This window comes from Bufo bufo, chromosome 1 (genome assembly GCF_905171765.1).
Source record: "Bufo bufo chromosome 1, aBufBuf1.1, whole genome shotgun sequence".
Lineage (NCBI taxonomy): Eukaryota > Metazoa > Chordata > Amphibia > Anura > Bufonidae > Bufo > Bufo bufo.
Genome location: NC_053389.1, coordinates 263,261,731 through 263,282,941, shown reverse-complemented (window position 1 = coordinate 263,282,941; position 21,211 = coordinate 263,261,731). Strand labels below are relative to the sequence as shown.

Below are 21,211 nucleotides of genomic sequence, written 5' to 3'. Positions count from 1 at the left end.
GCACTGTTGTTTTTGGGGATGTTGTCATGACACTATCAACCTGTAAGGGTGGTTTCACATCAAATTTTTTGCCTCCATTTGATGTATACATTAGAAAAAAAGGATACAAAAACGCAGCACACCACGTTCTTGTATCCTGCAGAGGCCAGTAAAAAAAAGGTATAGGTGTTTGTTTTTTTTATCACAATTGTAAAAAAAGTTATAGGTGTTTTTTTTTTTTTTTTTACAATGGAACTCTAGGATGAACAAATGCCACTGCATTGCATCCGTTTAACGTATTCATTTTTGTATACGTTAAGCGGATGGGAAAAACGTAATGTGAACCCAGCCTAATAACATCCAGAAGTGAATTGTCTCTTTGTACCATCTAGAAAATCTATTTAAAATAATAAAAACATTATACTGAAAATTATTTGAAATAATTTTCAATATAAAATTTGCTACAAATGTAAAAATTTTATATATATTTAAATTTGTTAGAAATTTTTGTTTTATTTTATAAATGTTGTCAGTACAAAGCAATTCAAAATTTAACAAAGGATTCAGCTTCTATGCATTCTACACCAATGCTTTAAAATCCTTAATGCTTTTTACGGGATGCATTTTATTTTTCAGCGGTACCATGGGGAGTACATAGCATACTGATTAACGTTTATTAACCATTTACTGATGTAGTATAGAAAAAAAATATCCACCATTTGTTTTAACATTTTAAATCTTGCGATGTTCACCCTGTTGCATTAATAACATGTTACCTTATTTGATCGGTTACTAATATATAGGCGATAAATGTGTATTTTTAGTTGTTGTTTTAGTACTTTTGGAAAATATACTTTTCATGTTGCCGCATTCCAGATGTTTTTTTTTTATATTTCTGTTGATGTAGCCTCATAACTGAGGACAAGGGGCTTGTTTTTGCTGGGACAAGAGAACCATTTTAGAGTACATGTAAATTATTGATTAACTTTTATTATTTTTTGGTGTGTGAAGGAATGGCAAAAGAAGTTATTCTGCTTTTTCTTTTTATTGCCATAAGGCTGTGCTGTGTATTTTATATTGCCTATTATTACTTAGGCATATATCACATTCTCTGTGTGACATACTATACGAAAAAAAACACAGCTTCTTTGTCTAGTGATAGTGTCAGAACCTGCAATGGAAGCTCCTGCTGGATCCTCTGCCTCAGATGCGAACATAGCTTATCTTATCTATCTATCTATCTATCTATTTATCTATCTCATATCTATCTATCGCTGTCTGTCTATCTATCTTTCGATGTCTATCGCTGTCTATCTATCTGTCTATCTATGTAATCCTCCTATCCAATCTATATTAGTTACTTATCAATATAACTTTCTCTAGTTCTTTCTATCTCCCTATCAATAATGAATTGTCTTCTTCTTTAATACTGTCAGTGTATTGGTGGACTGGCGGCAGTGGTGGAATGGGATTGGAAAGCCAGAACAGGTGACACAGGCTGGCAGCAAGGTAGTTAAGGGCTGAGATCAGGATAGGCTTCCTCTCTCCTCCATTGATATTATACCTTTTAAAGAGCGAAGGCTGGGGACTGGTGAATAGAAATAAATGCAGAGTGTTACAGCATCAGCTGCTTTCCCAGTGGGTCCTGCCACAAGGTCTTCTCTGTCCCTCCTTGCAGGCAGCAGCCTGCTTGACGGCAAAGCCTCTCCTCCTCTGCACTGCCTCCAGCTCTTAAAGAGTCAGCGCGCACCCTTATCTTCCCCAGCTAAGGGCTGACAACCTAGGGGTACATAAGGCATCTTTCCCTGTTGGAGTTTGCCTGAGCAATAGTTTTTCTTAGTGTGCTAGTTCATCTCTGCCTATTTACTGGTTCCTGATCCCCTTCTGCCTAACCTGACCTGTGCCTGACCTCTGTATCGACCCTACGCTGCCCGCCCAGAGCTTGGACCGTTTACCGCACAGCATGTACTCTGCCTGTCCTGACCTTGGCCAGTCCCTCACTATGATGGCTAGACCCCTCAGTGCCCTGCATAGATGCCTCCAATGAGTCAGCTGTCAATTGCATAGAGACTACTCCAGGAGGCCGTAAATCTGGGTGAGGACTGAGGTGATTCACTATCACCACTCTTCACCCTCAATGAACAGCCTGCCAGTGGAAACTACCTTAAGCCCCTGAGGATGGAAGTGGGAGTTCCAGAGGTGACTTCATTACATGTCACTGATTATTGGCTGAGCCACTGGGGGCAGTGACGGGTAATTAGGAAGTCACTCCTGTCTCCTCTCACTCCTTTCTAGGCTTCTCATTATGGCTGGGAATGTACTAAATGTGTCTCTAGTCAAGCTGGGGCTGTTCCCTTTCCTGACTGCTCTGTGCTAGGTCACTGAGCAGCCATAGAAATGGTGGTGAGGTAATGGAGGGCCTTCAGCTCGAAACTCTGGCTAGGCAGCTGAAACCTCCAATTTTAGTCCAATTAAGTCTAATGAAGTTAACATTATTCAGAGTACATGTACCTGTCCCTCAAGGTCGAGGGTCCCAATGACCCAGGGAATTTATAGTGGTTATGGTTAGCATTATCTGGACTTGGGGCCTACTCAGGTGATGAAACTGCTTAGGCTAACATTACCTACCTTCATGTATGTGGCCAAACACATGTAACCTCGGCTGGACTCTCCTCTGCACCGTGTTTAATAACTCTACACATCCCACTCTCTGTAATTTCTTTGGCACCCAATCCAAAAATCCTGCAACAAAATGAATATATCAGTGCTGCATGTCACCAACAACATATGTCAGAATAATAAAGTGGAAATGTCCTATCTGCCGTCTCTATGTTGTACTGCAGATTGATATTTGTTAAATATGTTTTCATTTTCATGATGGTTTTAAAATTCTGTGCCGATTTTATTTCTCAAAAGCGCTACTAAACCCAGAATCCCCCCGAAAAAACAAAAAACAACAAAACTTAATTTAATAGCTTTTTTGTGTCTTTTTTATTTGCTCTTGTTTCTTAAGATCACAATTGAAGACCATGAAAAATACAATAGAAAAGCAGTGTATTGTTTTCTCACGCAGCCATGTCTTCTCCCCCTCCCCCTCTGACGCTAGTGCACGTGAGCCAGGAGTTTAGGAAGAGGGGGCTGGGTTTAGTCTCCATAGTTTTTGTATACACAGTTAGTGTGGCCATTTTGTTGGAAGGAATTTCTTAGTAATAATACAAAAAAAATTTGGTAATGGTGCCAGCCATAGTGCCAACAGTACCAGCTGTCAGTGGCGTAGCGTGGGTTGCCAGCACCCGGGACAAGCCAAGTATAGCGCTACTATAATGTACTAGATATCACCTGCAGTCCTATGTAACACCACAGCTAACACGGTGATAAGTCTCTATGTACAGATAATGTAGTAGATGGGTGTGAGACCCCAGAATTAAGAACACACACAGTGTGACCTGAAGTCTGGGGCCAGGCTACTACAGTGTGGGCCAAATTCTATATCCACCCTCCCATCACTACATAACATACAGGGTAATACATCACCCCATACCTCTTACATCCAGTGACGTCTCCTTTGATGTAGATGTTCTCTTTCCTCATCTTCTCTAGTTCTCCTTCAGTGCCCCCAACATGTCCCCACTGTGCCCCAGAAGTAATAATGCTCCCATAGTGCCCATACAAGTAATCATGTCCCCCCTAGACCCCCAGCAATAATAAAGCTCACCATAATGCCCCCAGTAGTAATAATTCTCCTTATAATGTGACCCCCCCCCCAAAAAAATACCCCCTTTTAATGCCCCCAGTTGAGCTGATGTCCCCATAGTGCCCCCATAATGTGCCAGTATAAAATATTCCCATAGTGCTCCTCTCCCCCCTTCCTCCTAGTGCCCACCATAATGTACCAGTATAAAATGCCCCATATATAGTGCCCCAGTAAAAGCCCTCAGTTTCCCCCATTATTTGCAAGTATAAAATACCCCTTCTTAGTGCCCCCGTAGATGACCCCATAGTACTCCTCTCTCCCCTTCCCCATAGTACACACCATAATGTGCCCCAGTATAAAATGCCTCTATACAGAGCCCCCCATATAAAATACTCCTTCTTTGTGCCCCCATAGATGCCCCCACAGTGCCTCCCAATAATGTGCCAGGAACATGTGCCCCCATAGATACCCCCACAGTGCCCCCCAATAATGTGCCAGTAAGATGTGCACCCATAGATGCCCCCCAATCATGTGCCAGTGAAAAGTGCCTCCCATAGATGGCCCCCCAATCATGGGCCAGTAAGAAGTGCCCCCCATAGATTTCCCCCCAATCGTGTGCCAGTAACAAGTGCCCCCATAGATGGGCCCCCAATCATGTGCCAGTAGCCAGTATTTTACCATATAAAAAAATAAACACTTATACTTACCTCCCTGGCAGCGATGCAATGCAGGCCTCTTCCGGCCTGTGTCCCACGCTGTACGGCTCAGGCGGCGCAATGACGTCATCGCGCCGCCTGCACTGCCTGCAGCCTATCAGAGGAACAGGGAAGGGAGACGCCTCTCCCTCCCCTGCCCCGCAGCACATCCATCTGTATCGCTGTCCTGAGGATGGCGATACAGTTGACTATGGGGATGAGCGCTTCCACAATGGAAGCGCTCATCTCCCTGTAACCTGCCGCCGCCCCCCACTTGTGAGCAGGGCCGCGCCGCGCCACCTGGGGCGGTCGCCTCACTTTGCCTCAAATGGCGCCCCCTAAAATTTTGCGCCCGGGGCTTCGCCCCCCCCCCCCCCCCCCCACGCTATGCCACTGCCAGCTGTAGTGTATATAGCACCATCCATAGTATATAGTATATATAGCCATCAATTTCCCAGATAGCACCATCCATAGTATATTTATGGATATAGTGTATACAGAGTGCAGAGTGCATGTACCAAGCGTGACCTCCATTACATCTCTGCAGAGGTTGCTACCCAGCTTTCCCAGACTGCTAAATTCCAAATTTGCCTAATTATGTATTGATAAATCCCTTCCTATAGCTAGACCAACTTGCCTTTCAGGCCACTGGAAAAGCTGAGTGACAACACTGTACAGCTGCATTGGTGACAACAGATTATGTTGTCCTGGTACCATATCATAGATGCACACAGCACATCAGGGCAGCATTGTGAGTATTTTATATAGCCACTATGCCACATCACTGCCCCATGGAAACTGTTACCCAGATTTCCCAGAATGCCAGATCAACTTGTTTAGGAATTGGTAAATCCCCACTATTATAGAATACTTAGCTGGATTTGTTAGCCAGATACCTGGAAAAGCTAAGTAAAAATCCCAGTGACAAATCCACCATACTGTAGCATAGCTAGAGTTGTCATTCAGGGACCCGGAATAGCTCGGTAACACATTATGTGGATCCGTAATAGGGACCGCTAAATACTAATTGTTCCTAAATAAATCCTCTCCTTACTCCCAAATAGTGCTATAGCTAGGCAGATTTGCCTTTCAAGTTCCTAGGAAAGCTGAGTTAAAACCATGTGGAACTGTAATAGACCCCATATGAGTGCAACTATGCTCTGACTGATGGGGGTATTGATTAAATGCAAAGGAGTCCATGTTAGGTTTCACTAACATCTGTACTGGAGGAAACATCAACTGCTTCTGTTGCAGAGTTTGTCAAAAATATAGGACAGAGTAGCACCGCATGCTGCAGCTTCTTGTCCGGTAAATGCTGTGTTTTCTCATATAAACCAGATCCCATTACAAGCACCCATTTTATAGTCAGTATATACGGTCCGTCATGAGGCATTCATTTAAGGGTCCATTCACACGTCCGCAAGTGTTTTACGGTCCGCAAATTGCGAATACGCAAAACACGGACACCGGCCATGTGTGTTCTGCATTTTGAGGACAGCACATGGCTGGCACTTTAAAAGAAATGCCTTTTCTTGTCTGTGTCTGCGGACAAGAATAGGACATGTTCTATCTTTTTGCGGAACGGAAGTGCGGATGTGGACAGCACACTGTGTGCTGTCTGCATCTTTTGTGGCCCCATTGAAAATGAATGGGTCCGCACCCGTTCTGCAAAATTGCGGAACAGATCCGGACCCATTTCACACTATATGCCATCAATTTCCCAGATGGAAATATTATTTTACGCATTGGTTGAAATTGCTCCCTTAAAGGGGTTTTACCATGTAGAGAAAGTTAATACAAGGCACTTACTGATATATTGTTATTATCCATATTGCTTCCTTTGCTGACTGGATTCATTTTTCCATCACATTATACATTGCTCGTTTTCCATGGTTACAGACCACCTTGTAATCCATCAGTGGTGGTCGTGCTTACACAATATAGGAAAAAGCACCAGCCTATGTGTGCTCCCATGGGTCCTGGCTACCAGAGAGGCTGATGCTTTTTCCTATAGTGTGCAAGCACGGCCACCACTGCTGGATTGCAGGCTGGTCTGCAACCATAGAAATGAGCAGTGTATAATGTGATGGAAAAATGTATCAATCCAGCAAAGGAAGCAATATGGATGATAATAATACATTAGTAAGTGCCTTGTATTAACTTTCTCTACATGATAAATGCCACTTACTGAAGTGAGACAACCCCTTTAAGATTGTTTCTCATCATAGTCTAACTTAAAGGCAGGGGCATAACTACCATGCGACTTCTATGGGGCCCAGGGCAAGAGGGGGCCCAGTCTTAGTTGGGATCATCCCCTCTTCTACTGAAGGTGAAAACTTGGTCAGGACTCTACCCTCTAAGAAACAACTTTTAGCAAATGAAGCAGTGGAAAAATGGCTCAAGTGTCATTGAAAAGGGTTTAGGCAGAAACCCTTCTGTCCTGTGTGGGGAGCCTGGTGTCATCCTTGCTATGGGGCCCTTACTTCTCTATGTACACCACTGCTTAAACGGGTTGTATTACTTCAGCAAATGACATTTATCATGTAGAGAAAGTTAATACAAGACACTTACTAATGTATTGTGATTGTCCTTATTGCCTCCTTTGCTGGCTGGATTAATTTTTCTATTGCATTATACACTGCTCGTTTCCAGGATTTACAGCCACCGCTGCAGTGGAGATAGGAGGCGGCTGGGATGGGAGATGCTGCGCATGCTTGCCTATGCCCGCTCCCATAGTCACAGCCACCAGAGAGGCCTGCGCTGAGAGGCCAGCGCATGACCACCGTTGCTGGATTACGGGGTAGTCGTAACCCCTGGAAACGAGCAGTGTATAATGTGATGGAAAAATGAATCCAGCCAGCAAAGGTGGCAATATGGACAATAACAGTACATTAGTAAATGCCTTGTATTAAAGGGAGTCTGTCACCACTATATGACCATATACAACACTTACATGGCGCTGTAGCACACCTATACAGGATTCTAATGGTACCTTTTGTTATTTTCTTTAGACGTCCAGAAGCAGAAAAATCGCTGTTTATTTTATATGCAAATGAGCACTCGCAAGTGCCCAGGGGCGGCGTTCAGTGTGTAGGTGCCCAGGCTGCTCTGCCTTTTTAATCGTTACTCCTCCCCCAGCCTCTTCCTTTGCCCGCCCTCCTATTCCCTTCTATCATCCCTAGGTCCGGCCGAGATCCCGCGCCTGCGCACTGCTTCGTCGGCTGGCGCATGCGCACTAGTTGAATTGATGCCGTACCCAAAATTGGCATTGCAGTATGCATGCCCCGACCCGGCGAAGCAGTGCACAGGCGCGGGATCTCGGCCGGACCTAGGGATGATACAAGGGAATAGGAGGGCGGGCAAAGGAAGAGGCTGGGGAGGAATAACGGTTAAAAAGGCAGAGCAGCCTGGGCACCTACACACGGAACACCACGCCTGGGCACTTGCGAGTGCTCATTTGCATATGAAATAAACGTCGTTTTTTCCTGCTTCTGGACGTCTAAAGAAAATAACAAAGGTACCATTAGAATCCTGTATAGGTGTGCTACAGCGCCATGTAAGTGCTGTATATGGTCATATAGTGGTGACATACTCCCTTTAACTTTCTCTACATGATAAATGCAACTTACTGAAGTGACACAACCCCTTTCAAGTCCCCGAGGCTTGGTCTGAAAACTAATACCTGATCACTGTTATCTGTTATCTCATGAATATATATTTAGGGGCACAGCAATTAATTCTCTAAACCTTGAAATTAGCATTGATCGTCTTGGGGTGAGGGGTGAATCACTGCGGAGATGGAGGAGCCACTTCTAGTCAGACACATATGGCCTTCCATTTACAGGAGCCACTTTTATGGAGGACCTGTAGAGGTGGTGTTAAGTGGGGCCCCCTTTATGAGACTCGTATGTGTGTATGGGGAGGGCTTTTCTTCATGAGATTGCCAACAGGCATTCTGTGAGATAGGAACATTTTCAAAAAGACAAAATTGTCAGCAAGTTAGCAGCAAATACGTTGTCCTTAGGACATATTCCTCATACATTGCGAGATTTATTTTTATGTCAATATGTCTGATAGCTGAGACGATTCTGCGCCTTTTTTTCCTTTCCTAGTTACATGACCCACACACAAGGTATAAGAATTTACCACACAATTCCCAGTAACATGTCTATGGCACAGTTTGTCTCAGCAGTGTAAAGGTTAACTCCTATATGCTGGATGACAGTCACTCAGCGCCGAGCACTTTCATCAGCGTCTTTTACATGCAGTAAATACGAGTCTAATTGTTCCCTGACAGTCTCCATCCTATAGAATGAACCTCATTGGCTTTCTTTCTGCGCTTCCAAATTTATCATCTGTTTCAAAAGCAGCTGCCATCAAGAGGAAGACAAAAAGGATAAAACCGCTTCCTAAATGCCACTTCCTACTTTCAGAAATCAAAATGTCCAGAGGACTGTAGAGCTCTGGCGCCAATGGAAAATGATCAAATAGATTTATTTTAAGATGATGTTCCACTGAATATGACACAGTATTTTAGTGTAGCTCATGTTGTCCAGCCTTTACTAAAGGATGGCCTATCCTCAGGATAGGTAATCCGCAGCTGATCGGCGGGGGTCCGACACCACAAACTCTTATGTGGCAGAGGGACCAATTATGACTGTTATGGCTGTGGGAAAGCTTAAAATTTCTTGTTTTTTATGTGTTTGTGTTCTATTTCAATCTTTTCTTACCAAGGGGTGGTCCGTGTGTTACAAGGATGTCTGTGCTTTCTGGAATGAGGTTCCACTTGTCTAATAAAGCCTGCCCACGGGGGAGGTTAAATCCCCATCCATAGAACCACGGCTGCCTGTAAATGAAAAGAACATGTCATCAGAAACTGCCCCATTCGCTTCAAGCTGCAATACCAGATACAACCCCTGGGCAGGTGTGGCGCTGCTTCTGGAAGAAATGAGCCATATTTTTCTAAGGGTCCATACACATGACTATATTTTTTCCCTGTCCATTTCTCTTTTTTTTTTTTTTGTATGTGGGTTGTATGTGGAACCACTCACTTCAATGGGGCCGTAAAAAAACGGAAATTACTCTGTCTGCATTCCGTTTCTATATGTCCGCATGGCCGTTCCACAAAAGAAGAGAAAATGTCCAATGATTGTTCGCATTACAGACAAGGATAGGACTGTTCTATTAGGAGCCGTCCCTTCTGTTCCACAAAATTCGGAATACAAACGACCATTGAACGTTTCACAGTCCGAAAAATGGGGATCCGCAAAACAAGGACACTAGCCGTGTGCATTCCGCATTTTGTGGATCAGAAGGGCCGGCCCCTAATTATGTATAATCGCTTTATTTGCAAAAAGAGAATGCTACATTATTGTCTGATTTATGCCTCGTTATATGACTGCCACGCAAGATGTGCCTTCATGGGGTGGAGATTATGCAAATGTAAAATCATCCGTTTAACACAACAAAACTTTATGATATCAGATTACTCTTTCCACCCCCCACCTGCCCCCTAGAAATGTAACTTTTAGATAACTTATGGAGGAGAATATTGAGGTGAAAAAAATTGTTGCTCACAATTGAACTCACCAACAACCAATCAGGTCCTGTGGCTTATTTTTCTGCTCTATGCTTGAACATGAAAGCAGCAACCTGATTGGTTGTTCTGGAGAATCAATAAAAATGTATAATTACCACAACATACAGCACAAAATTCTGTCAAATTTGTCCTCGTGCTCATTGATAGTTTAAGATTTGTTCCTCAATCACGAAAGAAAGACACCAAAAGCTGAATATTCACAATCTCACCCTAAGAAATTTTCTTTTCTTTTCTGAGGTAACCATTCGAATAAATTTCATACTCAGAATGATGGTTACCATGGAAACCATCGAATATTCTCTTCTCAGAAACAGATGTCTCATTTAGTGGAAAATTAGGATGTAAAATTCAAACCCTGGGGAAAATGAATGCAAACTTTACCTATAGTCCGAGGTCTCCTATAAAGGGCTGGCGACAGCGAGCAAAACTAGTCTGACCATGGAGTGATATCTGTTATTTTCCAGTAACCTTCATATTTATTGCCTATTAACCACAATGATAGCTCCAGGGAAGCCTTTATTATCCCACATGGCCTGCAGCAAAGTATTATTAATCCCTATTTACTTCTAAATGCTCCTACAATCGTCTCCATTAATTGCAGAGGTCGTTTTCAGGCAGAAAATCAGAGTTTCAGGCTGAGCTCACACACGGCCAGTTTCTGCAGTTTTGTCACCACAGTCACAATATATCCAATGTCCCTGACGCCTGGTGCCATCTCTGGACCCGCTATTTTGGATAACAGAACAAAACGGCCTGTTAAAACTACAACTGATTCTTCCACAACCTCCAGAGCACACTGTAGTGGGGGAAGCTGAGGAGAACACACTGTTAGGGGACATTTAATGCTGACGTACTGATGTAGGGCAATTTGTAGCTGGCACACTTATTGGAGTATATGTGGCTGGCATCTGGGATGGACACACTGTGACTGACACACTGTTAAAGGGACATGTATGCATGCCACACCATTCTTGGGGTATCTTTGTCAGCAGAGACATTGTTTGAAGCATCTGGGCCACAATACTGTAGTAATCTTATATGGCAGAGGGACGTTTGAAAACCCTCGGGAAGCAGGGACTTGGTGCAACTGCTAACTATGTGTCTGTGTGTAATTGGAGTATACTTGGCTGAGACCCTTGTAAAAATAGGAACTTTGGGGCTTTGGTCCACCGCACATACCGTGTGACACACTGCATATACCGTTTTACATGTGTTAAGATTGTTGATCCCTGAATGTTGGAGAGTACTCTGTTTATATGTGGATCTGATATGTGGTTTTCCATTTTTTAGCAATTCTACCTCTGCCAGAGTACACACGTTTTAAACATAGGTGGTGGTGTATCCAGAAGGAATGGTCACTTACTGTGGCAAAGAGTCTATCGGGTAAATTAAGCATTACAATGAAATCAATGGGCTGTCAGTAGAATGCATGGTGGAACCTGGTCCTCAAAAGAGAGAGATGTTCCTATACCAGTTCTGCATTATGGCTCATAAGATATACCATAAAAACCTGATAGGAGCAAGTGCCACGTGTGGGGCTATGGTCACTTTTTCATTAACATTTATGAGGAAAGCAGACAGTATAATTCTGTGAGCCTGGGTCATTGGATCCTGTTCTCCCTCACTTTTTGAGAGTCCTAAAGGATCCACCACGTATCAGGCATTTATGGCATAGCTTATGGATATGGCATAAACAGTTAAGATGAGAAAACTAGAGTTGAAATGTTCTCCATGCACATTTTTTTTTACAATTGGTCTTAATTAAACATTGTGAACAGTTTTGTACTACAGGGTTAAGTTTTAGTCTATCAGCTGAGTATCTTACTCTCAATTTCACACTGAGTCCATCAGGTAGCTGCTCTGATGGCTAGATGTATAGCCCTTAACTCTTTACAGCTTATAACCACTCATTTGTGTAAAAAGTAGAAGGGTCCAGCTTCTGATAAAACGATATCCTTTATTCGATGCGGTAAAATCCATGCAAAACAAGACGGATGCAAAATCGGCGCGTTTCGGATCTCAAGTTAACAATCCTTACTCATTACTAAATAAAGGGGAACCGCAAAAATACAAAATACAGTTGCAAAAAGCAGTCAACCATAGTTTCTCTTGTGGCATTTGATCCATACAGTAGGCCTCATACCTGAGACAAATATGATCCGCTTTCCCAAATCCCACATTTCCTGGGTCTTTACAATGTTCTGCGCAGGGCGGTTCAGCCGCTCATTTATCCAGCTACTTGAATAATTTATACATTCATCCCAACTGCACTTGAGCACAATGACCTCAGTGATAAGAAAGGATGCACATGGCAGGTATTTTCTTCCTACCGCACTTATAAATATATACATATGACAGTGAAAGGAACACTAGCGTCGCGGTTATTCCCACTTGTAGCAGATAAAACCACAGTAATCATGACATAATTCCTGCTGTGTGCGGCTGGCTGCAGGCAGCGCGCTCAGAATAAATGAGATTTGTCATTCACTCAGAAGGAACAGCAGCCTTAATACTGAAAGCTTTCACTGGCTACCTCTTAAGGCATCAATCTGAAAACTATTTTGTGGAACTGTGCAACTTTTCCCAGGGAGATAAAAATTATCTAAAGTACAATGCCAAAAAAAAAAAAAAAGAAAGAACATTGTAAAAAGTAAAAATGTTACCAGTACTGTGCTATCCACAGGGTTAATCAATGAAAATGTCAATCAGTTACACCAACCAAGTACTAGACACAGCACCCCCACAATAGTAGCAGCTACAGAAACCTAATAGCAGAGGCAGTCATAACAAATGAGAAGTAATTCTAGCTGCATTGTCCCCATAATGAAGCAATCACAGTGAACCAATGATATTCCCACAGTGCCCCATAACAGTACCAGCCACACCTCCCCACAACCGGAGTGCTCCCACACTAATTCCATACAAAGTGTCACCATAACAAACTGGACTTGTTGCCCCAATGATAGTGTCAGATACTTCCATCTTTAAATGAGAGGCTTACACCTCCCTTTATAAAACCCCAGAAAAGAACCAGTCACATTTTTCACATGACAAAGCCAGCAAAATAAACCCGACAACAGTGCCTTCCCAATAACAAATCCAGTCACAGCACAAGGCACAGTGAACCAATTATATTGGCAGACAACTAAACTCACTTAACCATGTAGTGTGTTGACTGCAGCAACTCTTACTGGGCAACATGTCAAAAATATTTAGGCTTACCTAATATATGCTGAGCACTGTAATGAAAGGTGAAATGTCTATATGTCACTGGCCACAAAATGATTAATTTCTTTAGAAAAAGCAATCAACTGCTGTATGTGTTGGAGCAAGAGGATTGTTACCCCTTATTACCAACTGTCCAGTTATCAAACAAATTTTTGCCTAATACCGTCAATTACTAGACAGTTTTAAAAACTGGAACAATAGATGAAAGAATAAAACATATTTAAAACAATAAAGTGTGGTTAGTTCTTCTTTTATTTTATTACTGTTTTGCTTTTTGTTTTATATGGCATTTTATTTTGTCTCTCTTTTTACATTTGACAGCACTGCACCTTTTCTATTAAAGCTTAAAAATGTAAAACCCTTAGACATTGTATGCCCTACAAGAATCCATAGCCTTTGTGTTTAGCCATTTGACTGATGGAGAACAGAGTGAGGTGTATTTAACAAGACTGGTGTTCCCATACCCTGAAACAGCTGTCTGCAGATGAGGTGCTGGCTTATATAATATCCGAGTCATGTCTCAAGGCCTATTTAAAGGGTTGAACATTGACTTATAGGATAGCTGCCTTACATCCCTTTCTTCCCTTATGCACCGGAGTGAGATGTGCATAAGTTATAGTAAATCCACTTTTCTAAGTTTAAAAAGTCACAGATAAGTGCTCACATTTGCAACTTGTTTATGCCACTATTGTACCGCAAATATAGTAATAAATGCCCCTCAGAGTGTGTATGCTGGGTTTCCTACATATAGGGGTGTGTCTATTCTCAATATGCACCCTAAATGCAAGGTGAGAGCAAGGTTGAGTGAGTAAACATAGATTAACCCCATGGATCTGTGTCCATGCACACGTGACAAATACAAAAACAAATTTTTATATAGAGGATTCTCTAATGATTTCTTACTAATGGAAGTCTTGTTTATTTTGTTTTTAAAAAAACGTTTCTCTTTAAAGGGAATATAATTTATTTATTTTTTATTTTGTGTTTTTTCTTTTTCTTTTATGTGATTATACATTCTCAAACAGTATTTTGTTATTGGGTAAGTACGGTATATGGAGTGGAACAGGCACTCTATCACCTGAAGCTGCAAAAGGGTTTTGATTAATCATGTGAATTGGATGTTCTAATAATTAAATAAATATATTTTATACGATACATTGTCTCATCGCGCACTGTATCTAAACATCACATTGAGCTATAGAAACACCCCTTTGCAGCTTCAGGTAATAGAGTGTCTGTTCCACTCCATATACTTACCTGATACATCTCCTTAAAGGACTGTGGGGCAGTCCTGGCACAAGAGCACCTAGGTCCACTAGTTGTGTAGGGTGAGCCGCCATTTACTATATCCAGTATTTTGTTATTCACACTGGCCAGTAGATTATGTGCAGTAAGTTGACTTTCCCTATTGTCTGCATGTCACTTTTTAGCTTTACTGTGTAGATTGGGAAAGTATGAACAGAGCCATATCATTATTACTAGAAGGGGGATCTAAGGCAGCTCTATTGTATAATGCAGGACAGTAGCATTATGCACACAGATTAGGCTCTGTATGAAGTTCCTCTGTCACACACTGCTCTCTGCAGCTGTACATCTCTTCCTGCACACTATATGAATACGTTTCTATCCATTAACTTTGCTATAAAGCACACACACACCCTGCTGCACTGTCTATACAGACACTACAAACAGGAAAACCTCTTCTAAGACATTTACTGCAATGAAAAGCCACAGGGATTTGTATGAAGCCGACAGAGATTTTCAATTGGGTATCTACAAAAAACACGGCTTTGCTGAGGAATGTAATGAGTCACAGATCGACTCCATCAGATTGTAAATTTGCAGTAAGATTCTTCTTAACCGGACAAAAATAATGCAAATTTCCATATTTATTTGTTATGTTCTCAAGTTGCAGCCGGGGCCATTGTAACTCCTGCAGAAACTGATTCCTTCTTCTAGTAAGTAATCTGGAAAACAATTTACTTCCAGATAGCTGAATCCTTTCTTTATTAAGCTCGCACTCCAGGTGGTTCATATCCTTCCCATATTTACAGTACACAGGCACGAGCTTGTCTGAACAGAGACTGCCTCCTGTATTTTGTTGGTGACATTTTTCTCTCTGGTACACAATTTTATTAGCAAAGAAATTGAAAAATTCAGTGGAAACACAATATGGTTGTTTCTTGATGACAACCCATGTCGGAATGCGTTATTAGATCATATGGACATCCCTAACGGGGTTGCTGTTTTGAGCTGTCCACATATGGATGACCATTCATCTGAATGGACGTCATGTAAGCTTACATTTTCCCTGCATTGGCAACGCAGGGGCAGTGTTTGGCTAGACAAGCCTTCATCTCGCAAAATTAGCTGAGATGAGACAGCCCCTTTAAATTCATGTGTATACCAAGAATGACCCTAATCTGCTAAAACCAGAGAACCCTCTTGAATATAGCATCTGGCAGGACTTACTGACTTCCTCATTGAATGTCCCCAGATTGGATCTTACTATCAGTGTGACCAAGAAAGTGTAATTTCCCTTCCATTACATGATAAGGGTTGGAATACTCCTGGTTACTGGTAATAATTCTACATCCCATGATTAAACATGACCATAGTCTCTGGCCTACAGTGAATGCAGCATTTTTATGATGCCGTACATTAGAATACCAGAATGTGATAAGCCTCGCACCTCTGTCCCTTCTCCTCTCTGATGGAAGACGGTGTACGTTGGCTTTTCCTGCTTTTAATAAGTTGGTCTTACCATGGGGAGCCGTATATCCGAAATCCTCGCACAGTAACTTCAGAATCTTGGAGATAGATGCAGTTTGTGAGCAAAGACTGAACATTTTCATAATTCTCCGGCTTCAGTTTCGACACAGAAGGAAAATAATAGAAATCTTGTTTGATTAAGTCTGCCATGAACTCGTGGTCAAATGTCAACTCGTGATTGCCGGCAATTACTATTTTATACTCATACGGAAGGCCTCCTATGAGAGAATACATTATACAGCGTTAGGTACTGATGTGTAAGAATAGCTCTATGGTAGCAAAACAGGATTCATCATTACATGCTAGAAACATAGAAAAAGTACAACAGCATATCAAATAATACATGTGCAGGGTCACTGAATATGAGCGTCAGTTTTGCAGGGGCATATAGTTAGAGGGGGTTGGTAGGGCAATGTGCTCCAGGTGCCCAGTGCCAGGAAGACATGCTTAGGACGGGTTAGCACTTGCGTTAGAGTATTCCGTTATCGACAGGACTTTGTTTTTCGTCCTGCATAACGGAAACCAGGACGGATCCATTATGCTGCCCATAGACTTCTATTATGACGGATCAAAACGGAATGCCTCTTAAAGACTTCCGTTTTGCATTCCGTCCGAGAATTCCGTTATATTCCGTTATAACGGAACCAATAACGGAATACCCTAACATAAGTGAGAACCCGCCCTTACTAACATTTGTGTTGGTAAATTCAAGGCATTTAAACATCCACACCATATATGCCCAAATCCAGCCTAGAACCGCCACTTCTTGGCTGAGACAAGCCAAAGTGTCCTATATTTTTTGAGACAATCCTGGCAAATTCAAGACTGTTGCCAACTATGCAGGAAAGGGGGCAACAAGCACTCTGCCTCTGCCAGGATACTGATATATTTAGGAAACTGAATCTTTACCCCAGGAAAATAAAAGACTTTATAAGTTTTGCAAAGTCCACTTCTAAATGTTCATATTTCCCTATTTTTCGCAGTAAGATTATTATGGGACAGTAGTGTTCCTACCAATAAGCTTTCCATATGGTTGTCGTTGAGTCTACAGGTACCCACATTCCCCTTCCATTCTGTTACAAAACAATGGGTTGACATAGTTTAACTGACATGGTTGACGCCATAGGTAACAGTGGGCCCCAAATTTGATCAGGGCATTAGCTGTGGAGTGCCTCATACATTGAATGTACATAAATAGCTCTATACTCTTCTTTAGAGACATCAGAACACATTGGGGAAGATTTATCAAAAGTGGTGTAAAGGAAAACTGGTTTAGTTGCCCATAATAACAGATTCCACCTTTCATTTTCAGAGCTCCTTTGGATGAAAGGTGAAATCTGATTAGTTCCAATGGACAATGAAGCCAGTTTTCCTTTACACCAGATTTGATAAATCTCCCCTAATATATTGAGTACTTTCATCTAGATATCAGTCTGCCCAGGAAGTGTACGATTTGTAGAAAATATTTGTATCTTTCCTATAGATTTTTTTCTGAAGTTTCCCTTTCCCTTTATAGACGTTGCCTAAAGGCCACGTTTTACACTAATAGCTCATGTACATGGCAATGGCCATATTATGAACCATGTACAGAGGCACACAGTGGGGCTATGAGTCCCATAGTCACTCCATGTGCTGCAATATACCCCTTTATCCACCCCTAGTATCAATACTTAAAGGATAAAATACATCCATAATATGGGATACAATGGAGCATGCCACAATCTTTTTGTTGGAAAGTCTCACAAAGTCAATAAGGAAAAAGCCATATTGTGCTCTGAATCACAAGCATCCATTAGGCCCCATTCATACAACCATAGTCCCGCAAAAAAAGATAGAACATGTCCTATTCTTGTCCGTTGGGAGACAAGAATATGCATTGTTAAAATGTATCTGCAAAAAAAAAAAAATGGATGCAACACAGACATCCGTATTTTTGAGAGATCTGCATTTTACGGATAACAAAATACATACATTCATGTGAATGCCCATTCACACGACTGTATGGTCACCGTGCCCGTGTTGCTGCATGCGATCCGCAAGATAGGCAAAAGATAGGACATGTCCTATCGCTTGCGGTGCAGAGGCATGGACCCGAAAGCCCACGGAAGGGCTCCCAAGTGTTTCAGTGAGCCTCCGCACCGTAAAAGTTAGGACATGTCCTATATTTTTCCATATCTTGCAGATCGTGGACCCATTCAAGTCAAAGGGTCCGCATCCGCTATGTGGAGTTCACATGGCCTGTTCCCGTGTTTTGCAGATCCACTGTTTGTGGTCTGGCACACAGGCACGGTGGCCATATGGTCGTGTGAATGGACCATAACACAGTGGCATGATTAAGGCTTAACGTTGATGGGGTAGGGATGAAGCATGACAGACTCAGTGTATACAAAGTTTTCTGTAAAAATGTGGATTGTGGATGATGAATTAAACTTCACCCAAAACATTACACGGTGTCCACACATGTATGAATGTGGCTGGGTTTGCCAAACACATCTACAGCTTGTTATGAAGCTATGTATTTGGGTAGATCAAGGATCCTTTCTGCTTGCCAAAGAACATAGGGAGAAGTTCCCATTTCCCAAAACCATGTTTTTGGTGTAAAAAAAAAAAGGCAAAAAATCGGGTTTACAACTTTTTAAACACCATTGCGACTAAATCTAGTTGCAACTGTTGTTTTTACACTGCTCTTGCTAATTTACAAAAAGGGCGTCGCTAGGGTGATGTGTGGGTGGGGCTATAGTTCCTGGCACATTTTGCCATCATTTACATTAGAAACTAGTGTAAATGATGACTGGAACAGATTTCAGTCTGGTACACGGACTGCTGTAGGAGGCATTTACAGCCAGGTCCATAAATATTGGGACATCGACACCATTCTAACATTTTTGGCTCTATACACCACCACAATGGATTTGAAATGAAGCAAACAAGATGTGCTTTACCTGCAGACTGTCAGCTTTAATTTGAGGGTATTTACATCCAAATCAGGTGAACGGTGTAGGAATTACAACAGTTTGCATATGTGCCTCCCACTTGTTAAGGGACCAAAAGTAATGGGACAATTGGCTTCTCAGCTGTTCCATGGCCTGGTGTGTGTTATTCCCTCATTATCCCAATTACAGTGAGCAGATAAAAGGTCCAGCGTTAATTTCCAGTGTGCTATTTGCATTTGGAATCTGTTGCTGTCAACTCTCAAGATGAGATCCAAAGAGCTGTCACTATCAGTGAAGCAAGCCATCATTAGGCTGAAAAAACAAAACAAACCCATCAGAGAGATAGCAAAAACATTAGGTGTGGCCAAAACAACGGTTTGGAACATTTTTAAAAAGAAAGAACGCACCGGTGAGCTCAGCAACACCAAAAGACCCAGAAGACCACGGAAAACAACTGTGGTGGATGACCGAAGAATTCTTTCCCTGGTGAAGAAAACACCCTTTACAACAGTTGGCCAGATCAAGAACAATCTCCAGGAGGTAAGGGTATGTGTGTCAAAGTCAACAATCAAGAGAAGACTTCACCAGAGTGAATACAGAGGGTTCACCACAAGATGTAAACCATTGGTGAGCCTCAAAAACAGGAAGGCAAGATTAGAGTTTGCCAAACGACATCTAAAAAAGCCTTCACAGTTCTGGAACAACATCCTATGGACAGATGAGACCAAGATCAACTTGTACCAGAATGATGGAAAGAGAAGAGTATGGAGAAGGAAAGGAACTGCTCATGATCCTAAGCATACCACCTCATACCAGTGAAGCATGGTAGTGGTAGTGTCATGGCGTGGGCATGTATCGCTGCCAATGGAACTGGTTCTCTTGTATTTATTGATGATGTGACTGCTGATAAAAGCAGCAGGATGAATTCTGAAGTGTTTCGGGCAATATTATCTGCTCATATTCAGACAAATGCTTCAGAACTCATTGGATGGCGCTTCACAGTGCAGATGGACAATGACCCAAAGCATTCTGCAAAAGCAACCAAAGAGTTTTTTAAGGGAAAGAAGTGGAATGTTATGCAATGGCCAAGTCAATCACCTGACCTGAATCCGATTGAGCATGCATTTCACTTGCTGAAGACAAAACTGAAGGGAAAATGCCCCAAGGACAAGCAGGAACTGAAGACAGTTGCAGTAGAGGCCTGGCAGAGCATCATCAGGGATGAAACCCAGCGTCTGGTGATGTCCATGCGTTCCAGACTTCAGGCTGTAATTGACTGCAAAGGATTTGCAACCAAGTATTAAAAAGTGAAAGTTTGATTTATGATTATTATTCTGTCCCATTACTTTTGGTCCCTTAACAAGTTGGAGGCACATATGCAAACTGTTGTAATTCTTACACCGTTCACCTGATTTGGATGTAAATACCCTCAAATTAAAGCTGACAGTCTGCAGTTAAAGCACATCTTGTTCGTCTCATTTCAAATCCATTGTGGTGGTGTATAGAGCCAAAAATGTTAGAATTGTGTAGATGTCCCAATATTTATGGACCTGTCTGTATTTTATAACAAGGTCTGCACCTCATCATAAAATAAATACCTCCGCAGACCCTATCAAGACTAGTGTAGCACATGCTGGTCTTGATAAATCATGCTTAAGACCTAAAGTTAAAACTAGGCAAGCAAGGTCTATATGTACAACAGAAGCAGCCTCAATGACATCTATGAAGGCCCTAGAGGGTGAGAGGTTAGTCTCATTTAACTTTCCCAGACACCCAGCCAAAGCTCTACATCATCATTCTGTCCTACAAGGCATGAATAAATTAAGTATGGGAAAACCATTCCTACTTATCCAGCATGTGATTTGGTGACTTAGGGTGCGGCCACACAGTCAGGTTTCCTGATGCAGTTATGGAAGCCAAAACCAGTAGTGAATTCAAAAAAGAGAAGCCGTATCTGTCCTTTATACTTTCTCTTCTTTTATGATTGATTACCGATTTTCGTATGCAAAACTGCTTTAGGAACCCTGACCGTGTGGCCGTAACCCTTATACCCGGGCTGATGAATTGTCTGAACAAGTATAAATTAACGTAATAGAAAGCTGCTTTGGCGCTTGTTTTGCTTTAATTTTCACAGGGCAATTATCAGGAGTGCTTTGAATTAATGATTGTTCTTGAGATTGCTCTTTCTAACCCCCCCTCACAAAATGACATTGTTTGCTGGTGGTCCATCCCTGTTTAAACGGGGCCATCTGCTGCTGATGTGTGATGATTTTTGTGCCCATATAAAAGGTACAGTCACCACTATAAGTGT

At 42.1% G+C, this 21,211-nt stretch overlaps 1 protein-coding gene across 1 annotated transcript in view; it reads right to left on the bottom strand.

The window, feature by feature from the left end:
* The window catches only part of MPPED1 (metallophosphoesterase domain containing 1), a 50,379-nt gene that overhangs the window by 1,819 nt on the left and 27,349 nt on the right, over window positions 1-21,211 (bottom strand). The window contains exons 3-5 of the mRNA XM_040439179.1: window positions 15,960-16,185; window positions 9,099-9,214; window positions 2,608-2,721 (exon numbers count right to left, since the gene is read on the bottom strand). Coding sequence (XP_040295113.1) covers window positions 2,608-2,721; window positions 9,099-9,214; window positions 15,960-16,185 — 456 coding nt within the window. The remainder of the gene's footprint in view (window positions 1-2,607; window positions 2,722-9,098; window positions 9,215-15,959; window positions 16,186-21,211) is intronic.